Raw genomic sequence first — 20,861 nt, forward strand, 5'->3', positions numbered from 1 at the left:
AATTAGTGAATAAAATTATAAATTATATAATGTAATATTTACTGAGAAGCAAGAATCTTGTTTATAAGGCGATTTAAATTATTATATACAAATAATACAGAGAATTTTCGAAATTTATGACTATAATTCCATGGCATAACCATAATATGGTTAAAATATTATTGTCGCACGGATATTTTCAAAATTTTCTATTAGAATTGATTTAGCCGAGTCAAACAGTCAAAGTCAATTTTCAACGAGGCATTTTCGATGGATGTCATGTTTTCTTAGAAAATCACATTATATTCGCGATCATTATTACATAAAATTTCACCTCGACAATGACGAGAGATCAGACAGTACAATTAACAATAGAATAAATAGCGAGATCGATGATAATTAATAAATATAGCAGCGCTGTGTCCGCAAGCGCGTGCATCACATGGTCATGGCCTCTCGGACGCATATGCAGCGCGTCCGGATGCTGTACAAGACAATTTTGAGGTTACATCGCGGTCTACCGGCCCAGGTACGACCCTTGGGCGACGGTTACGTCCGCGATGAGTTCCGGAGGCATAAGGGATGCGTCGAGAGCGAGGCGATCATCTTCCTCCACGAGTGGACTGTAAGTAAAGACAACGAAAGCGAATGACAATCGCATGAGCGCGTTATTTGAGGTTATGTTCTCGCGTATGAGCTCGAGACGAGACGTGGTGTAATCATAGATTTATGACGCGTTGCTTGAAATTCCCAGGTTTTTACATTTAGAACGAGATAAATATTTTGATGTAGAAGAGGGAGAGAGAGAGAGAGAGAGAGAGAGAGAGAGAGAGAGAGAGAGAGAGAAAACAAAGACTGAATGTCAATGAGCAATTAACAATACAAATAGATCTTATGATTCTCCGTAGAACTACGCAGTGTCTCTCGCCGAGCAGCTCGGGTTGAGAGGTCCTCATACAGCAAAACCGCTAGGGCGATATCTGAAAGAAGAAGACATCGAGAAGATGCGAGACGAGCAAGTGTGCCAACTGTATGAGCTGATGATCGCGGCGACGGGGAAGCCAGAAGACGCCAAGAAAACATAACTACGTGGCTGTGTCTGTGACATAGCTATAGCTGATCGTGAGACTCTGTGAGACTCAGCGCACTTAGACTGTCAGAGTTGTATCGTTGTGAAATACAAATAAAATGATTTTTTTCCCGTACAACCCAACTCTGTCAGCGGTATCGTTCACTTGATAATCGTATTGTGTAATAATTGTTGTTTGTTTATTGTTATTTAATAATAAATATTATTATTGAGTGCCAGAGACTATCAGAAGTGTAGTGTTATTGATACGATGATAAATGCAGACAATAATAAAATTAGGACATACAATAGCAAGCAAGTGAAACTGTAATTGTGTTGATTTGATGTCCAATCTGAGTAATAAAAAAGTGACATCAATAATTCCTACAATTTATATATAACACGTAATAATTAACATATGGCATATGATACTTACAAATATAATAATTTGTGTATTTAAACATTTACATATTTAATTTTTTAATAAATGACGCAATAACATCGAAGTGAATTTCGGAGTAATATAATCACTTTAATTAATAATTCAGTATAGCTCGGAAAGATTATTGGTAGGTAAATTTTCACTTGGTTAGATTTTTTATTCACAGTTCTCACGCGTGCAAGAGAAGTCGTGGAAAGATGAAGGCCTGGTCTGACGCGGCAAGTTTGATATTAGCAGCACGTCATGGACAAACGTACAGTTGCGCGGTATCGCCTGCAATTGTAAGTGCATATACAATAACGACGTGCACATGTATGTATTCTGGTCACGTGACGAAGACTCGATCGACACTTTCTCGCTCCACCTTGCGACACAGCTGTAGCGTGGAATGAGAAAGATTTCGATAGATATATATTTCGATTGATGATATATACATTTTTACATTGAACTATTTATTTATGATTATATATATATATTAAACAATAATGTATACTCGTTGTAATGTGACTCGTTTTTACATATCGATGAACATGCCAGATAGCAAAGCCTTTCTTGGTAAAATCATAGCAATCTGTGATTGCATATAATGCTCGCAACTTGCCCTAGATTTGTGTTCAATGACTTCGAAATATCTACATTGTAGATAACAGTATATTATGTAGCCATTTAACGGCAAGATAGCTCAATGTTTGCATCAACCTTGCATTATTCAGTAATATCACTTACAGCACAAAAGCTTGCAGTGCTATTTATTTAAGCTGTTACTGCTGAAATGTACGTTGCAATATTGTTGCGAAATTGCTGAAATGTCTGTACTGTATGGGTATGCTGTATGATAGCAATGGCTGTGTTCAGAGAAAATTGATCAGTCAGCGCTTAGTGATTCTTTAATATAATTGGTTCTTGCTTTTAGTTCTTCGTGTGATGCTGCATATTATTATGGCAACGTACATGACATGGCAAAAATACGAATTTTGATGATGATGATTTTTAAGTTGTTGGCTAATTGCTGGCAAGTTGCTATTCAAAGTTGTCAAATCGTGAAGACATCAAGTTATTAACAAATAGGGACTCAGTTGCTATAATTTTGGTAGCAACATACTTAGCAATGCATACTTACTACTTAGCAAGTAACATGCCAACAATAAGATAGACACATTGTTATCTGAAATATATCAAAAAGCACTCTCATGAGTGTATTGTTTAGCGAATTCGGTCACTTGTAATTGAATTAATGCTAAAAGTTACGTGAAATTAGTAAAGTTAAATGTAAAAACATATAAATATTTTAAAAGATTAAATATCCAATATAGGATATGTTTTTTCTCCATTTGGTGACAAATCGACACAAGCATCATTCTATTTTTCTTGATTTTTAGTGAATAACAAAGATAGAAATGTATTATTTAATTTATGTCACCAAATAAAAAACATCCATTGTCATATTATTGACAAAATTTACCTGTATTATTTTCTATACAGCACATAAATGTGCAGCAACATTATTGCAACGTTTGCAGTGCTACTGCAATATTATTGAACAATGCAATGTTGCTGCAATATTGCTGGAATGATTTGTATTTTACAGGTTTATTATCAAAATTGATTATAATAAGTCTATTTTCTGTAGCCGAAATAGTAGTATGCACTTTTGAAATTTATTTCACTTAAAGTGAAATAAACATAATGTTTGATATTTAGCAAAAGCGAAAAAGAAAGTTCTAGTGCAGGAATAAAAAAACAGACTTTATGGCTGTTTTGCTTTTAGAAGATATAGTCGATAAATATTGTTCTATCTTTGTTCGTTAAATATTAAAAAGAATAAAACATTTGTGTCACATAGTGTCTTCTGAAAGGAAAGCAGTCTATAACCAGAATTCATATTCAATGTTAAGATCGTTTTAAATATGATTTAAAATGTTATAAGCTAATCACAGAGTAATATTAGCATTTTAAGATATTATTTAAGACTGTTTTAAAATAAGAACAGATATAATTATCGATTATATATCGACTATAATTATCGATCTATATTATGCGACTGTATTTAAATGTTTTATATAGTCATTAATAGGCATCAATCCAATGCGAATGACTAAATTTGTTATTTTAGATGAGGCTACAAGCACAATTCATGATTTCAGCACAATTACAAGCTGCTATGCCTGAAGCGTCATCAAAAGTCGAGTTTCATGCCAGGATTGTACGTCTTCCCAGGTGGCACAGTGGACCCAGCTGATGTCAATCTGAAATGGTACGAATATTTCAATGCTTTCGGTCTGGATAATGATAGACTTGCATCTCTGGTACCAAAAGCTGTGTCGCGGCCGCAAATTTTTCAATCAAAAGAGAATGAGTTACTCAGAGAAATCTCGCTACGCATTACGGCGATTCGCGAGACCTTCGAGGAATGCGGAATACTACTATGCAGACGTAACAAAAACGGCAATGCTCATTCTAGTTGGGTCGAGCACGTGTCAAGTAAGAAATTACATAAGGAATTATGAATAAATTTACAGTTAATGTAATATTTATTGGATAATTTTCAGTTCCTGAGGGTGAGATGCAAACGTGGCAGAACAAAGTCCACAATGATGCGACGGAATTTCTCAATCTCTGTCAGAAGTTGGAGTGTTATCCGGACTTGTGGGCTCTATATGAATGGAGGAATTGGTTGGCACCTACGTACGAGTATAAGACTAAACGCTTCAACACCGCTTTTTACTTGGCTTGCATACCGCATATGCCATATGCTGAATATGAAGCTATAGAAATGGACGATTTACAAGTGAGACACTTACACAGTAGCTTGATAGATAACGCGTATCCTTCCGTAAGCACTAATTATTAAAATTGAATTCAGTGGTTCTCTCCGGAGGAGTTTTCTTCGACAGGTTTCGAATTTCCACCTCCGCAACAGATCGAGATTGCCAGATTGACCAAAATTAAAAGTATAGATAATCTTCTGAATATCGCCATGGAACGCAATAAAAAAGGCATACAAAAGTTATATCTACCGGTACATAAGCTAAATTGTTCCATAGCTAGAACTGTTGAAGTGCTAAATATTTCGCATGCAGCACAAAAGCTTGCAGCGCAATATTGCTTGTATTTGCAATGTTGCTGTAATATTACTGAAATAATATATGCAGAAGCTCGCAGTATCATTGTAACTTTTCAGCAATATTACAGTAACATTGCAGTGATATTGCAGTAATGTTGTTATAAGCTTTGTATTGCATTCTATACAGCACAGATTGTTCCAACAATATTGCAGCAACATTGCAAACAATGTAACAATGTTGCTGCAAGTTTTTGTGCTGTATGGGATGGATGATCTTCATCACAAATAATTATAAAAAATATACTATATTTTATTGCTGATACATATATTTTGTAGATAGTGGTGCAATTGAAGGATGGCATCGGGATGGTCATGCCTGAAGATACGATGTACCCGAAGGAAATTAAGTTGTATGAACAACAAATAATCGATAAGTCGGATATTACTGTAGATGAATTTGAGAAGATAACAACCCTAACAAAAAACAGAATAGTATTTCTCGACACACAAGTTAACATAATTTTTACCGATAATAGCAAAGATAATCGCATAGTATTTCCAAGACCCGGATATCATTCAAAGTCTGGAAATGTGAAGTCTAAAAATAAGCTTCAAGATGAATAATAGAGAGAAACAAATTCGATTTCGATTTTCAGATAATTTGCTCGAAAAAGATATTTTTAAATATGTTTAGATGTTGAATAAATATTAAACATTGTATGATTTGGTAAGGGGTTGTCATTGTCGGCAGAATGTTTCTAAAATAATGATTAAATAATGATAAAATAAATATATAACAAATGATCTTTATTATATTTCTGTAATATAACATGCATATTCATATTTATGCAATAAATTATTAACATTGTAAACACGAACGTGTTAGCATTAAAATTTTATTAAATACATATGAACCCGTTGACTGATAATTTGTTAGACACATATGCAAGAATGCACTCTGCGTGGTGCGTTTTAAAGATGGAGACTAAAAATTCGTAAAATTAAATATTCTTTATATTACTCGTGCGGCTTTTGCGCATATTTTTATACAATATTAATTAAAGGTAATATTAATAAATAAATTTAGAAGATTGGATAGACAGAGCACGGATCTTGGACTCTTGGATTGGAACTTGCGTAGAACACAAGATGGGTAGTAATCGAGAAGGGGAAAAATCGTGTAAACGGGGTTTAAGGTATCGCGCGCATCGGCGCCGGCAGCGCCGCTTCAGGGCAGCGCGGCGAGAATCGGCACTGACGTCTCCTCTCTCTCCTGACTCCGGCAAATCGATATTCCGCTCAAATATTGACTCCGCGATTGTGTGTGCGGTGTGCCGTCGTCGCGAGTGCGAGTGAGCGAACGAGCGAGCGAGCGAGGCGAGCGCGCGCGCGAGCGACAGAGTCCGTCCCGTGCAGTCAGTCGGCGATGCTCCTTTAAAAAGCGAAGTGTACTCCGGAGTGCGCGCGCGAGTGAGACATTTAGCACCGCCGAGAGAGAGTCAACGAGTGACCGAGAGTAGAGAGAAGCGCGTTATAAGGACGCGTAGTAAAGGTGCCTCGTAAGCCACGCCGCGCGCGGCCAGGCAGCCACGATCCTGTGACGACGAGAATCGAGAAACGAGAACGAGGAGGAGCGGAGGAAATATGCTGCCGCAGGCGACGACGGGTGCGCTGCTCTGCGGGCTGCTAGCCCTCTACGTGGGGCTCACCCACGCGAGCATCGCCGCGGCCTTCGAGTCGACACCTTCGAGCTCCTTCGATCATGGAGGTGATTCGATCTTTTCTCTTTTTTCTCCTTCCGACCAGTTTCTACCTGGTTTCGCCGCCGCCACCGACGCCGCTGTGCCCTACATTCTTCTCCGTCTGTAATACCCGGTTCGCGAGCGAGTAACGTTGATCACGCGTATTTCTTCGAATCCTCGAAACTCTCTCCTCGTTTCCGTCGAAGACGACGTCGCGCCGCACCGCGTCGCGACGCGGCGCGGCAGTCCGCAGGTGCGACGGGCAATAACAGGCACCTGCGGCCCGACGTGGCTGTTACACGGCGATCTCATTGACCGTGTGCGTGTCTGTGCCTCCGTCTCTCGTTGTATTATACAATACGACGAATTGAACGTTGCACTGCGCCCACCCGGTCGATATACCGCCGTCTCTGCCGCCGCCGCCGCTGCCGCTGCCGACACCGCCGCCACCGCCGCGCGAAACGGGCGAGGAAAGAAAGGCGGCTATTAAACCCTAGAACGATTCTTTCACCTCCATGAGAAAACGGGGGGACTCCGAGGAGAAAAGAAAAAAAAATGCGAGGGAGTTTCGGTTAAGTGGACCACCGACCGCGCTCGGACCGACCGCGCTTGATTGTTGATATCCCTCAACGGATTTTACGGGGACTGCGTTCCAATATTCACTGTCAAGTGTTGAAAATCTATAGCGTACGTCACGTGCACTATAGGCTTTCAGCAGTGACAGTAAATATCGAAACGCAGCTGGAGTCTCTGCATGACGTAACGAAAAGGTGTCGAGGACATGTTTAAAAGGAACACTGGAAGAGTTTGGAGTAAAATCTTCTTGGTTCTCCGAGGCTGAAATATTCATAATTGATTCTTATATTTAACAGTCTTATATTTTACTGTCTTAAGATGTTACGAATCAATTAGATGTATTAGTCGTGTTAGCATGTTAGAATATTACTTAAGATCATTTCGAAATTAGAATAGTCTATGAATACTTGAGAGATGTTATGAATCTTAGCCGAGATCGAACCGCGACACTCGTTTTGATTTTTCGCGTCCGAGATAATTGTCATGCCAGAGCACCGGTTGATTCTATTCGGGCGACGTCACACCGTGAGAGAAATTCGGATTTTGCCGACGCGTTGCATGTTAACACGCCCAAATTCGCGGAATGACAAGAATAATTGTGTTATGCAAAATTTTCGGCGACGCCGGTAAAATCCTATTCGCGTGTTCGTACATAAGGGACGCAGAGATAGAATTGTCGAAATACGTCTCATTGTCAATGCGACACGAGGTCACTTGCCGCTAAAAGAAAAGCATAACGATCTCTCGTCTCTTTTTTGTTCGCATTAAATACGGCTCTCTTCTCGCGTCGTACCTGACGGAGCGATCGACTGCACTTTTCTTTTTTACACAGTCTTGGACTTGATGTAAACAAAATATGAATGGCAATAAAAGACAGACAAATCGATACACTAGAAAAAAATTCTTATAGTTCCACAATAAACTCTACTAATAGACAAGACCCTCGAAATTTAAACAATAAACTTACAAGAGTAAATGAGAATAAACAAAAGTTGCTATATCTGAATCACAAGAAAAGAATACATGCAAAGATTTTGTCTTTATAAAAAAAAAAAAGATGATTTAGGGGCGGTAGGAGGGGATAATTTTTTATGTATTAAATATAGGTATTTAATAAAATAATATTTTTAGATATTTTTATTGACAATTTTTATTAATGTAATTTTATAAATATACAATTTTAAATTGTTGATGATCAGAAATTTTACGACCTCAAAAAAGTGTACATGTACTCTTAAAAGAGTACAGAGTGCATCCTAGATAAAATTAACAAAAGAACCTAACAAGAATGGTATTTTGACGAACAGAATTCCTGGTTATTAGTGACCAATAATTCTATTCCGTCTCATTAAAATGCGATTCTTGTAGAGTCCTTTTGTTAGTTTAATCAGAATTTTTTTCAGTTTTTTATAATGACACTCATGTTCATTTCAATATAGATTAACTTTAATCTTGGCTTAACTTACTTTTTATCTTTTTTGAATTCTAGGAATTAGAAAAAGATAAAGAATATAAGTTAAAGTGAGATTACAATTATTAATCTACATTGGAGAAATAAACATTACCAAGACGAAGAATAATTTTGATCCATCTTTTTATTCTAATATGTGCGATAACAAGTTACTCTAAACATTTTTTTAGCAACACTTTACATTTCTCGTGTAAAATTGTTAATAACGTTTTATCTCATTTATGTAATGGTTTCACTTTATTTAATTGCTGTTCATTGAGCAGAAAAATGTGCTAAATTTTTATAGATATTTATTTGAATAATACCAACTAAACATTCACTTAATTGATATTTATTTAATAAAAAATAATATAAATATAATACTCGTAAAAATAATTTAATTAAATTAATGATTTGTGTATATCTTTATATTTAGTAAATATAAACAAATGTTATTTATGATATTTTCTTCGATATTTATTGGTTATAAAAAAATTTAACTGTGATGATGAAATATACACTTTTCTAAAACATATAAAATAGATGATTGTTAAAAAAAAACATTTATTTTGATCGTATTTAAATAAGGATATTTTTGTGAAATAAATATTATATCCCACAAATAAATTTTAAAGTATATAAGTCTTTTTCTCATAATATTTGGCGCTAAAAATCGTGCCACGTCGATATTTCGGAAACCTTACGCAACTTCATCTACTTAATTAAATGCACTTTTCGCACGAATGAAGCTCGCACCCCTCAAGCAATATCACCCGGGACTCGATTACGATCGTTCACCGAATGACGGTATTAGTCATGCTTGTCGGAATAACAAATTAGGTGTGAATCACATTCGAGAAAGAGAGAAGCCTGGGATAAAATTAGACTGATTTCGAGCAAAGACTGACGAGAGTAAAGTGATGTGACTTTAATATTCTCGTCGCATTTCTCTAAGATAAGGGAGAGAAGGATCGTGTTACGGATGTTAAAAATATTTGAATGCATCTCGCGTGGCGGTGGATCGTTAATTATCTCTAATCACCCTGCTAAGATTAGAAGAGCCGCTTCTGCCATGCGAGGACGATATTCGACACGATGCTACGATTCACAATATTTGAAGCTTTCTCCACGACCACTAATATCGTGGTCCATATCACGGGATTTGCATGTCGCGATAATTGAATGCGTTCTATCGTCATCGTTCTCGATGCACCGACACGATAATACGTCGCACACGTCAAAGTATATTTTGCATACGGATAGTTAATTAACGATCGCGAGCCGGTAATTATTGGCCGCTGAAATTAGATGTCCCGCCGATTGCGCCGAATATTTTAACGAGATGTGATCGAGCTTTAGGCATTGCCGCCGGAGACACGATGTTAATTAAGCATTATCACAACACAAGTTACCTGTTTTCATTTGTTACAATAATATCTATTCGTGCAATAAATAGGTAATTTAAACGAAATAAATGTCTTATAGTTTCTGTAAGAACTTTTATTGTAAATAATTTTTAAAATTTTAGTTTGTGCAATCACATTTGCTTATATATAAAAGTGTGATTTTATTGATGTATTAAAAAATTTAACCACATACAGAGAGATCTGAAAATAATTTTATTGAATTAATCAAATAATTACATGAAATATTTAAGCTGGTTGTTAGAATGTCAAAACTTTTTGAAGCGTTGAGTTTCTTACATAATTATTTTGAATAGTTTATCAAAATTATTTTTGGATTTATGTTTGCTTAAATTTTTAGATACTTGAGCATAATCGTTCCTTCTGTGTATAACAACTATATACAACATGAGCTTCTTGCTTGTAGTATAGATATTTCACGTCATGCTTGGCACACATATTTGCTACTACTAAACTTGTGACACACATGTATTAGCAAAATGTAATATAATTATATTATCCCGCGGTATGTACCTGATTTTATTTTATAGATGTGTTTTTATAAAAGAAATTGTCTATTTTGATGCGTTCGATGCCGTTTAACGATAATTGCAAGATAATCGAAAGCATATTATGTATACGTTTCATAATTGACTTTCATTCCGAGAGCGAAAGATACTGCTTATAAATAATTATTTAGCTTGTAAAATGTATATGTAAAATTATATAATCTCAAAAATATGGAAATCTGATGTTAAATGAATCGTCGGTTTAATACAGCGGATTTCATTAAATTAAATTTTCACACTGAAATTTTCGTTATAATTGTCGTAATAGTGTTTTTGAAATATTTTTAACGAGGTGCTTTAACTTGTATGATATTTTGTAATTAAACTCCTTGATAAATTTGCAATTGATTTTGTCGATAAAAGAGGATAATAAAATGTTTCATTTCAACATTAAAAATTAATAAGATTTTGTACTTTTTTAAATTCTTCTTAAAGAATAGTTTTAGATCGAGTAATAAATAAACATCTGAATTTATAGACAAAGTATTATTGATCGTTTCTAAAATCTTTCACTTTATTTTAACTCATCTTAACTTGAAAAACCGTCACGTCTAATATTCTTTCAAATTTCTGTCAAGGAAAAATCCACTCTAAACTGGTCGCAGAATCTGTCCATCAAATGTAATCTGGTGATTCTGGGTCACACTAGATGTCGAGAAGCTTACGTGAGGATATTAGTTGTTGACTACCGGCTCAAAATACCAGTGTTAGCAATTAACAGCATAATTATGAGCCACCGTTGCGGACATAAACGAACGCTTCTCTTCTGTACGCTACACAGTTGTTTAACGCTTTTCTCATTATCCGTACGTTGAAGAAGTTGACAACGAATTAACGAGCTGCTGCCTCTTTTGTTTCACTTAACCTATTTCTACTAAATTTCGAATTCTTCTCTTTCTCTCGGCGATAAAACCGCGTAACCTGCACCGAATATTTTTCAATGCTTAATTAAAAAGTTCGCTTGTTATATTATGCGTTGGAAGAGAAGCAAAAAGAAGAGGAGGAGGAGAAGGAGAAGAAGGAGGAGAAGGAGGTGTTGATAGAGCAGAAGAAGGAGAAAAAGGAAAAAATGGATTTTACCGATGTTTTCTCAAATACACGTTAACCAAATTTTTCCATCTGACGTCAAACTCGTCCATTAATTTTTAACACTTCGTTAAAAACGGCAGTTCAGAATCTCCATTATTGAAGAGCACGAATTTACATAAGGACGTAAACACAGTGCTACAGAGTCTATCAATAAATCTTTCGACAGGATCATCATAGAACAATATAACAATGTCTGTGCCAAGCATTTTATTGATGATACGCTTATACTGTTATGTAAATTCGTGCGCGTGCTGACCTCAATGCTGATTTCTCAAACTCCCGTGTTTAACGAGGAACCGTAAATTCATTCCGAATGCCGTCCGTCTCGAGAGATAAAGTTAGCGAAATCGGACTATCCGTCTTCTGAGAAAAAAAGAACGGTGTGAAAAACGAGCCGAAAGCTTCTCGACGAGTAACGCGAGTAGCTTCGGTTACTCTGGCGACTCCGTTAGAAATAGCGAAATAGGAAACTGAGGGAAGGCGGTCCTTTTTTGCCTCTACGCCAAACGAGGTAATGTTGGCGGTCACTGATCAGTCGTATACATGTTTTCGCAGCTCCACGACTGGACCTGGAAAGTCTCGAGAGCGGATATCACGGCCTGGTCAAGGAGAATGAAACTTTGGTCGAGGTCACGCCGCAGATCCGCGCCCTGGGAACGAAAGTTTGCTCCTTCCGCATCGCGAACAAACACCATGGCGAGGCGCCGTTCGAGATTGTTCTGAAGGAGAAGGGGATGGCCGAGCTGCGGGCGTTCCGAGTCCTGAATTGCGAAAAACGCCGTAATTACAAGTTCGACATCGCCGCGATCGGCTGCAATGGAGTACAATCGGAAAAGTACGTTCTTGTGTCTGGCATTTTACATGGCGTGGGTACAACCCTCTCACTTTGCTAGAGCAGTCGCCTGAATTTTCTGTATTTGTTAAGTCTAGCGAGTACATAACGCGTTATGCGCGTTCATTCGAGGAAACTCCCCTGCGAGATAAAGTAAACTTGACGAAAGTAGAGCGGAATGGATACGGAAGAACTATACTAAGTTTATAATTGCGAGAGTCAGACTGCTTCAACACGCAATTGCTTTAGCGCTGAAAAAAAATTCCCTATCGTATGATGCTCTCGGCATTCAGATAATAGCTAAGTAGAAATGTACACTTCCACCTCATCAGACTTTTCTTCATACATTGTAGTTATCTTTTCTGCTGCATACTTAGATAACTGGAAGCAAACTTCCGTTAAAAAAAATTTACATAACAAGAGCTGCGAGATAATATAGTTTTCCTATAGATATTATTAAAATACAACTCAAAGTTTTATTTTCTAGAATATATCATATTGAATTTCGAGTTTATTTAATTAAAAAAATATATATATGTTTTATTACAGTTTAAAAATTAACTAAACACGTTGAATAACAAATATACTGTATGAAATTTATTATGTTTGTTACATTTATCATGTGGCAAAAAAAATATGACACGTTTGTTACAGCCAAGAAATTAAATATTTCATTCCATGATGTTTACATCTGTTACATTCGTAATTTAAACTTTACGTGCCTTTAGTAACTATAATAAGCATAAATTATTTTATCCTCACGCGTTATCGTCATAAACTATATCATTTACACGCGCCGATGTCTGAAAAGATAAAAGTGGACTTATAATGTCATATCGGAAATGTATCGTCTTACTCTGTATTTATCAGTAGTTAAAGTCTATGATAAGTCACTTTGCGAATATGGGTCACCGAATAGCGTCGCGCCAGCACAATGCCAATTTTTTTGGCTTACAGCGCGTTATAGTCGCAGCATGTATCGGCTAAATGAGGAAATAACTCCCGGTCCAAGTGCACAAATTTTCTCATTACGAGAGTTGTGCGATTTCACGCCTGTCTGAAACGGTAACTGGCGACTATTCCCTCGCGTCCGTTCGCGTTTGCTCCCGATCTTTCGCCTCGATAAATATTACACGTCCCTCGGAATGAAACTTTTACGCTCGCGACAGCTAATAAAATGTATTGTAGACTCGAGGGGAAAGACAAGAGTTATAAAACTAGAATAGGTACACGAGATATCGAAACAGGCGATTTTGACTTTTGTTAGGAGAGCGCAAAAATTTATAATTATAATCGTACATATAATTTGTATTTGTGCGAATATAAAATTTTAATTGTGAATGTAAAAAGTAATCTATAAAATGTTTAATTTCACGTGCCGAGAATACAATGTCGATAACAATTGAAGAGCTTACTACAACAGTGGACTAACCCACATTTTGTAAAAGCAGAGAATAAATGAATTTTTTCCATCACTTTAGAGTTTATTTTCTCTGTTTTTACAAAATGTTGGTTAGTTTATTGTTGCAGTTGCTTTTCAATTAGATAACGATTACAGTAAATTTTGTTACATCCGAGTAAAATTAGGGTAAATAGGAAAGTAAAAATAATTTACTGTGAAAAACGAGCGCAATACTCGTTTCGTTTCTAAACCGTCTCGAAATCTGTCTCACCTCGCGGAACTCGCTGCCAACGAATGCCAGATCAATAGTGAAACGTGTTGTATATACTTGCATAACATACGACGCTTTTATATATAAAAGATTTCGGTGAATTTTTCATACGCAAAACAAGCGGGTGATGTTACGACGAAATTTTACTTCGGTCGTCGCAACGAATGAATTATGTCGATCGATTGATATCGCGTGCCTCAACCGCCGATATTACCCGTCGTAATTTCTAATTAGGATATCGATATCCGGCACGTTATTATGACATTAATATGGAAGAGTCGGGCCAGGCCAGGATATCGAGCGGAGTTGCCCCGATTATTTATTATTATTACACGATGCGTTTGGCGGATTTTCGGCGCATTGATTTTGTCGTGTCTAAAATTTCAAACGTAAATAGATTCCGAGTGCGTAATTCGAACGGTTCGGTGTTTGAACGCGTGTTTTCGGTAACGAAACAATTCCGAGTCGAAATTCAATCCTTTTCTCTCGCACGTATGGTCTCTGCGGTATCGCATTATTGACTTTTCCGTTGTATGCTGCGTATTAAATTTCCGATATTGCTCCGAGTGGACACTACCATATAAATGTTTTACATTAAGTATATCGACAGTATTTGCTTGACTGTAATTCTTTTAAATCCCTTCCCAACGGGTACACGGGATAAATGCATTCCTCTAGTATGACAGGAAATATTAAAAAGATATAGATATAATTTCCTACTATAGTACTGCACTATTTTGCGCTGTTTAAATTACCGCTAATTCGAAAAACTATTACAATTAAATTCATTACGGAGGTAAACGTATCTACGGGAGCGTGAAATAGTTAATTATCTCGATGCGAAAGTTATTAAAGTAATCTTTATAACGGAAATAAGCTTTTTTAAATTCACTGTGGAGATTATAATGGAAATTCTTGGTTGTAATCCGTTCTGGGTACAGTCGGAATAATCTTTTTGGTAGTTGGGAGTAAACATTTTTACCATTCCGTTACAACGTGGCGCATTTGCGATTTTATTTTAATTCTACTTGAATCTTATTGAAAAATTGCACAGATTATTTTCAAGAAAATATATTAAAAGGAATTGCGAGTGCATAAATGGAGAGATAGGAATTCGAAAGATCTAGACATTTTCTAAGCCTTTTATTAAGCGACGCATATATCCTGCGGCATGTCGTTATCTGCGCTAAGAAAGTAGAGAAACCTTGAGATGCACACTTCAATTTTATTTCAGCGCCACGGTTCATATTACTGTGGTTGACGTCAACGAATACGCGCCGCAGTTTCTCCAGCCGGCCTATGTTAGTACTGTGGATGAGGGACGCCTCTATGAAGAAGTAGTCCGCGTCGAGGCATCTGACCGTGACTGCACGCCGAAATTTGGCGATGTCTGCAAGTATGAGATCCTCACCGCCGATCAGCCGTTCATTATCGACAACGAGGGTGCCATCCGCAATACCGAGCCGTTGGACTACGAACGCTCACACAATTACATACTTAGCGTGGTCGCTTATGACTGTGGTATGAAGCAATCGGCGCCGGCGATGGTGACGGTCAAGGTGAACCGCGTGTGTGCTCCCGGATGGCGAGGAATCCCTGAGAGGGTAGATTATGCTGCCGGCGTCGGTTCGCAGCCTCTACTGCCCTCGGCGCGGCTTGATCTTTGTGATGCACCCTGCATCCTGCGCAACGTGCGTGCCACTCTGACTTTGGCCACCGATCACATCGGCAAAGGTTGCGATCGTGATACCTATGGGGTTCGCAGCCAGCGGAAACTATGCGGTGCCTCGCGTGACAGCGTAGATCTACTGCCCACACCTGGACCTACAACCTCCTGGACGGTCACTCTTTCCAGAGACGAAGGTAGAGAGGCTGATGAGATCTTCGAGTTTGATGGCGTAGACTCAGCCGCGATCGTGCCGAACGATGTGCTGGAGCATAGCCTGGCGCAAAAGTTTACCATCGGTGTTTGGGTCAAGCACCGACCACGCCCGCGACAGGATCCACATGTCAAGGAACACATCTTGTGTGCTGCCGATGATCACAGTAAGTTTTAATGTAATGTAAGCTTTAATGAATGCTAAGATTTACTTTTTGATAGCATTTTGACAATATTTTTAATATTTACAACTACCTGAGAATCAATTATTTTTCAACGTTATTTTATCAAATAGTTTTGTGTGTTCGTTTAATATTTTGTTTTTGTTTTGCTTGTCAAGATAAGCGTCTTTTGCTTATAAACAGAAAATGCTCAGCGATAAGAACAACAGAAGCTTGTTGATGATGAAAATAATTGTACAAAGAATTTCTTGATATTGAATTTTCATTAATGCCTTTGAAAATCATAAAGATTAATGATATCATATTTCACGTTTATCACGCTCATGATTATCCTGATTGACTTTATAATAGGAAAACAAGGAAATAGGCTATCAACTTTTTATGTAAAAGCAACAGAAACTGTTGATGATGAAGAACAAGAATTTTCTTGATATTGAACTTCACTGATGCCTTCAAAAGTCAAAGACTATAGACTAACACTATAGCATCATGTTTCATGTTCATCACGTTTATGATTATCCTGATTGGCTTTATAAAACAAGGAAGTAAGCTATAAACTTTATAATTTTCATATAAGAGCAACTTGTTGATAACGAAGAAAAAAATTGTACAAAAAAGTTTTCTTGATACTGAATTTACATTAACGCCTTCAAAAGTCAAAGACCTTAGATTAACATTATAGCATCACGTTTCACATTTATCATGTTCATAGTTGTCCTGATTGGCTTTATAAGAAGAAAATAAGGAAATATTCTATAAACTTTGTTTCACGTAAGAGCAACTAGTTGATGACGAAGAAGATAATTGTAAAATGATAAACAAAGATTTTCTTTGATATTGAACTTTCATTCTCGCCTTGGAAAATCATAAAAATTAATAACATGTTTTTCACGTCATCCTGATTGATTTTTAAACAGAAAAACAAGGAAATGGGCTATAAAATTTATAATTTTCATTTCCCTTTATGTCTAAAGAAGAGAGAATAATTATTTAAAGCTGCTGATAAGCTCGCCGGTCGTTCCAATGTCGAGCGATGCTCATCGATGTAGCCGTTGTTAGCAGAATACATTACGCGCTGCTGGGAGTGCGCGCGCTCATGCGTTAAAATATACACGTTCACTCCGCGGAAACGGTGGGGTATTATCGTGAAGTTTCGAACAAAGCGGCTTAATCCTTGCGCGGAATGAATTTTGGCAAGAAATCAGGTCGAGCGCGCTTATATAGGTCGTCTCTCGCGCTCGTACGCTCGCTCGCCTTCGCGAAGAGTTCAACTCAAATATCCTACCTATCTACCCGGTCTGAAATACAAATCTTTCTAAATACCAACCGGTCTCCATGGGCGACGTGTAATCCTCGGTTATAAACGTTCTCTCTCCCCCGTCTTTCTCCTCCTCATTCTACCCCTTTCACGTTAAATCTCTCTTCTACCCTTAATGCCGTCGCGCGTTTCTACACTTTATTACGCGCGGCGGCGTCACGAAAGGTGCAACTAACGCCGCGCCGTTTCAATTACAGAGATGAATAGGCACCATTACGCCCTGTTCATAAGGAACTGCAGATTGATTTTGCTGCTGCGACGCGACTTCTCCGAGGGTGATCCCAACATCTTCCGTGCTGCCGAATGGCGTTGGAAGCTTGGTCAGGTATGCGACGATAAATGGCATCATTACGCGATCCAGGTAGATTTCCCACGTGTCAATCTATATGTGGATGGCGAAGAGTGGCATGCTGACGAGAAGAACCCTGAAGTCATCGATGACTGGCCTTTACATCCGGCTAAGGGCGTCAATACCACCCTTGTAGTCGGAGCATGCTGGCAGGGCTCCGAGAACAAGACCAAACACCATTTCCGTGGTTACCTCGCCGGTCTGTCCGTTTTAGTTGGCCGAAACGAGAAACAGGAAGTACTCTCGTGTTTGCGGCGTTGTCAAGAAGGCATTCACGTGCCACCAATGGACTTGTTGCAACCGGGTACTCAGCTGCTGACCAATTCCGATATGACCGAAGTACGTATCGATGGTGACAATCGTACAAATGTGGAAACCTTACTGCGTCGTATTGGCTACTCCAACACTCGGCGTTTCCCGACGCCCGGTCGCCGTAACTTCCGCCTTGACACAACGATTGTCTGCGAGGGTAGCGAGAACACGCCCCTACCGGTACCGACTGTGCAATCCTACGTCACCGTACTACCGCCTCCTCGACCAGGCATCACCGTCAACGGTACCGGTTACGTAGCTCGAGAATACGCTGATTTCCGGTTGGGAGTACGTGTGTTCCCCGATGCGCGCGTCACCGCCGGATCAGCCGCTCGATTGGATGCTTGCGCTGTCAGTGTTTATCCAAGTCTCAATCCAGATCATGAAAGTTTGGGATTACCTGGTGACGCCTTGCTCGCATTTCACGATATCTCCGCTCGTGTCGATCGGGATGGCGTCGTTCTCTCTGGAGCGGATTCGCCTTACAACTATCAACAACTCATCCGTCTTATCATGTACACGAACCGTAAGCCGGCTTACTATCTCGATCGCGTCTTTAAACTTACCTGTTCCGAATTAAGCGGCCGCTTCGCGAGTAATGAGTACGTGCAAACATTGGCCGTAATTCATCCTAAGGAAAAGACGACTGTTTTGCCGCATACGACGCCCGGAGAACCGCCTATTGCCAGAATCGTTGAACCGGCACCAGGTCACGCACAGCTCTCGCCGCATCATGCTGATCTAACCGAGGAATATGCTACGGCTGCGCTTCGTGAAGGTAGTAGAACCATCAGCGGCACTGGCAACAGCCATGCCGTAACTATCGTCGCCGCCGCTTGCATCGGATTCCTGCTATTGATGGCGGTCGTAGGCGCTGCGCGAGTCCGCGGAGCGGCCAAACGACGACGATCTGCCGGTGACGAGCTCGCCGCAGAGACGGAGATGGCCTGGGACGACTCGGCCCTCGCTATCACCGTGAATCCGATGGACAGGTTGACGGAACACGACCAGCATCATCAAAACCAGCGGGACGAAGACGTGGACGACTCCGGTAGCTCCGATTCCGAAGATGGCTCGTTCCGAGATGATGACCTCGATAGCTCCGACTGTGAAAACGATTGCGATCTCAGCAACGGTCGGCATCGCCGTCATAACTCGCCGCACGATCTGGAGTGGGATCATCGTGATGTTTAAATCACCCTACTCTCTTTACACTGAGCATTCTCACACATCCCCTCTTTCTTCGCGTGACACTGAGAGGAGTACTGGCCGCGTGCCACTTTCTGTAAAATTTCTCCATTATATATCGTTTCTTCTTGCCGTACGCACCTGTCTGATGTTTATCGAATACATTTTGAAAATATCTCGTGATGAAGATTCCTTGCGTAGCTATCGGCGGCTTCGAGAATTTAATCTGCGAGAGAAAAGAGTTTCGGATTATCGTATATGGATCTTTCGTCGAACGCGACTTGCGTCCAAAAAATCGGTTTCTCGAAGTTCTCTTCTTGTGCATCAAATATCACGAAAGCGTCGTTAAGGAATTAGAATATTTATTACGCTTTCGAATTTCCAGATTATAGAGTAATAAGATTTAACGTTCTAAGCCGCTCCATACACTGCTCGATCGATTCTATAAACGATTATTAACCCTCTTTACTACGCGAGAGCGTTATCGTATTATCCGTCCCCACCCGTTCACCTTTTCTCATAGATGACGTTGGTATAATCGATGAAGTAACGAGATATAAAACGGCATTCAGTTAGTACTCGTCTTAAGCGTCAGGAAAAAACTTGTAAGAGTGCGGGACGCTTTATTGAATATAGTTAAAACTCTTTCTACCTACGAATACACGTTGCTGATATTGGTAGAATCGGAGATACACGCAAGAGATACTTAAAATGATACAAAAATATTCTCGACGGGAATATTTATGGCAATTATTAATTTATATTCTTGACTCTCATCATTGATAGTAGTAGGACAAGGGAACTCTTTTTTTTTATACTTCTAACTATCTTTCCTTTTTTTTAACGGTTATCGCTATTTTATCATTACTAATCGCTGCGACTATATCTAGCCATTTTATCGAAAGTTTTTATTATTATTATTATTACGTTTATTATTACTGTAGGCAGGACGGCCCGGTAGCGTAGTTTTAAATGCGAAACAGAGTGCTGAGCCGACTCTATATTCTTCCTCGTCTTCTCGACTAAACTTTCTTATCTAAGGTCCATTTGATCTCATGAATGTAATTCTCTCGCAATAATCGTGTCTTTCGTATTTTGATCAAAAGCGCTCGTGATACGAGCTGACGTTAATTAATAAACCGGCAGCGTAATGCGCGTAGATACGAAAATAAGCTGCAAGCCAATCGCTTCGGTGTAGCACGTGAATCGGGTTGAGCCTGGGCCACATGATGCTTGCCCAATTTTGCACTTTTATTTTTAAATATCCTTATGCCTTCGATCGTTTTTTTTTGCACGATGTTCCTTTCTGATCGGTCTGCAGAAGATGAGTAAGGACATTGCCACGCATCTTATGCTAGTGCTTCAACATTTAAGATAATCGGTATAGCATCATATCCATATATGATGCGTAAGCGTGTCATATACAAAAACGGCGCGTTTAAAAACGACGTTTCGCCAGTCATTTAATTCATCAACGTTTGGAGAACATGAAATATTCAGCAGAGGAACAATCCGCACGCGAGCAGATGCTTCATGCGTTATGTAATTTTCTCTGGTATAAATATTCATTTCTAATTAATTAAAATTATCTGACACGTGAAGGATCGACTTAAGAGTGGATTATTCACTCTTCGTTTGAAGTTGTTTCAATTTGTCTATAAGCGTTTGATGAATTAACGGCAGTTAATCGTACGTAGTTTATGTGCGCGCGTCACGCACGTGCTCTACATATATATATATATATA

At 38.8% G+C, this 20,861-nt stretch overlaps 3 protein-coding genes across 4 annotated transcripts; all 3 read left to right on the forward strand.

Moving 5' to 3' along the window:
* Nucleotides 1-410: 410 nt before the first annotated feature.
* LOC108686075 (succinate dehydrogenase assembly factor 3, mitochondrial) lies at nucleotides 411-1,078 on the forward strand. The gene is made up of 2 exons (XM_018191157.1): nucleotides 411-604; nucleotides 888-1,078. The coding sequence occupies exons 1-2, from the start codon at nucleotides 422-424 to the stop codon at nucleotides 1,062-1,064; spliced, it is 360 nt and encodes a 119-aa protein (XP_018046646.1). The 5' UTR covers nucleotides 411-421; the 3' UTR covers nucleotides 1,065-1,078.
* Nucleotides 1,079-1,136: 58 nt separating this feature from the next.
* On the forward strand, nucleotides 1,137-5,211 carry LOC108686073 (nucleoside diphosphate-linked moiety X motif 19-like). Of its 2 annotated transcripts, none has more exons than XM_018191154.1 (6): nucleotides 1,137-1,203; nucleotides 1,657-1,771; nucleotides 3,635-3,971; nucleotides 4,040-4,278; nucleotides 4,354-4,509; nucleotides 4,891-5,211. In XM_018191154.1, the coding sequence occupies exons 2-6, from the start codon at nucleotides 1,688-1,690 to the stop codon at nucleotides 5,176-5,178; spliced, it is 1,104 nt and encodes a 367-aa protein (XP_018046643.1). In that variant the 5' UTR covers nucleotides 1,137-1,203; nucleotides 1,657-1,687; the 3' UTR covers nucleotides 5,179-5,211. The 2 variants fall into 2 exon arrangements, with proteins under 2 accessions (XP_018046643.1, XP_018046642.1); XM_018191153.1 differs by lacking the exon at nucleotides 1,137-1,203 and adding an exon at nucleotides 1,378-1,452.
* Nucleotides 5,212-5,873: 662 nt separating this feature from the next.
* LOC108686072 (calsyntenin-1) lies at nucleotides 5,874-19,322 on the forward strand. The gene is made up of 4 exons (XM_018191152.1): nucleotides 5,874-6,322; nucleotides 11,939-12,218; nucleotides 15,123-15,934; nucleotides 17,465-19,322. The coding sequence occupies exons 1-4, from the start codon at nucleotides 6,199-6,201 to the stop codon at nucleotides 19,120-19,122; spliced, it is 2,874 nt and encodes a 957-aa protein (XP_018046641.1). The 5' UTR covers nucleotides 5,874-6,198; the 3' UTR covers nucleotides 19,123-19,322.
* Nucleotides 19,323-20,861: the final 1,539 nt, after the last annotated feature.

Source organism: Atta colombica, unplaced genomic scaffold (genome assembly GCF_001594045.1).
Source record: "Atta colombica isolate Treedump-2 unplaced genomic scaffold, Acol1.0 scaffold163, whole genome shotgun sequence".
Lineage (NCBI taxonomy): Eukaryota > Metazoa > Arthropoda > Insecta > Hymenoptera > Formicidae > Atta > Atta colombica.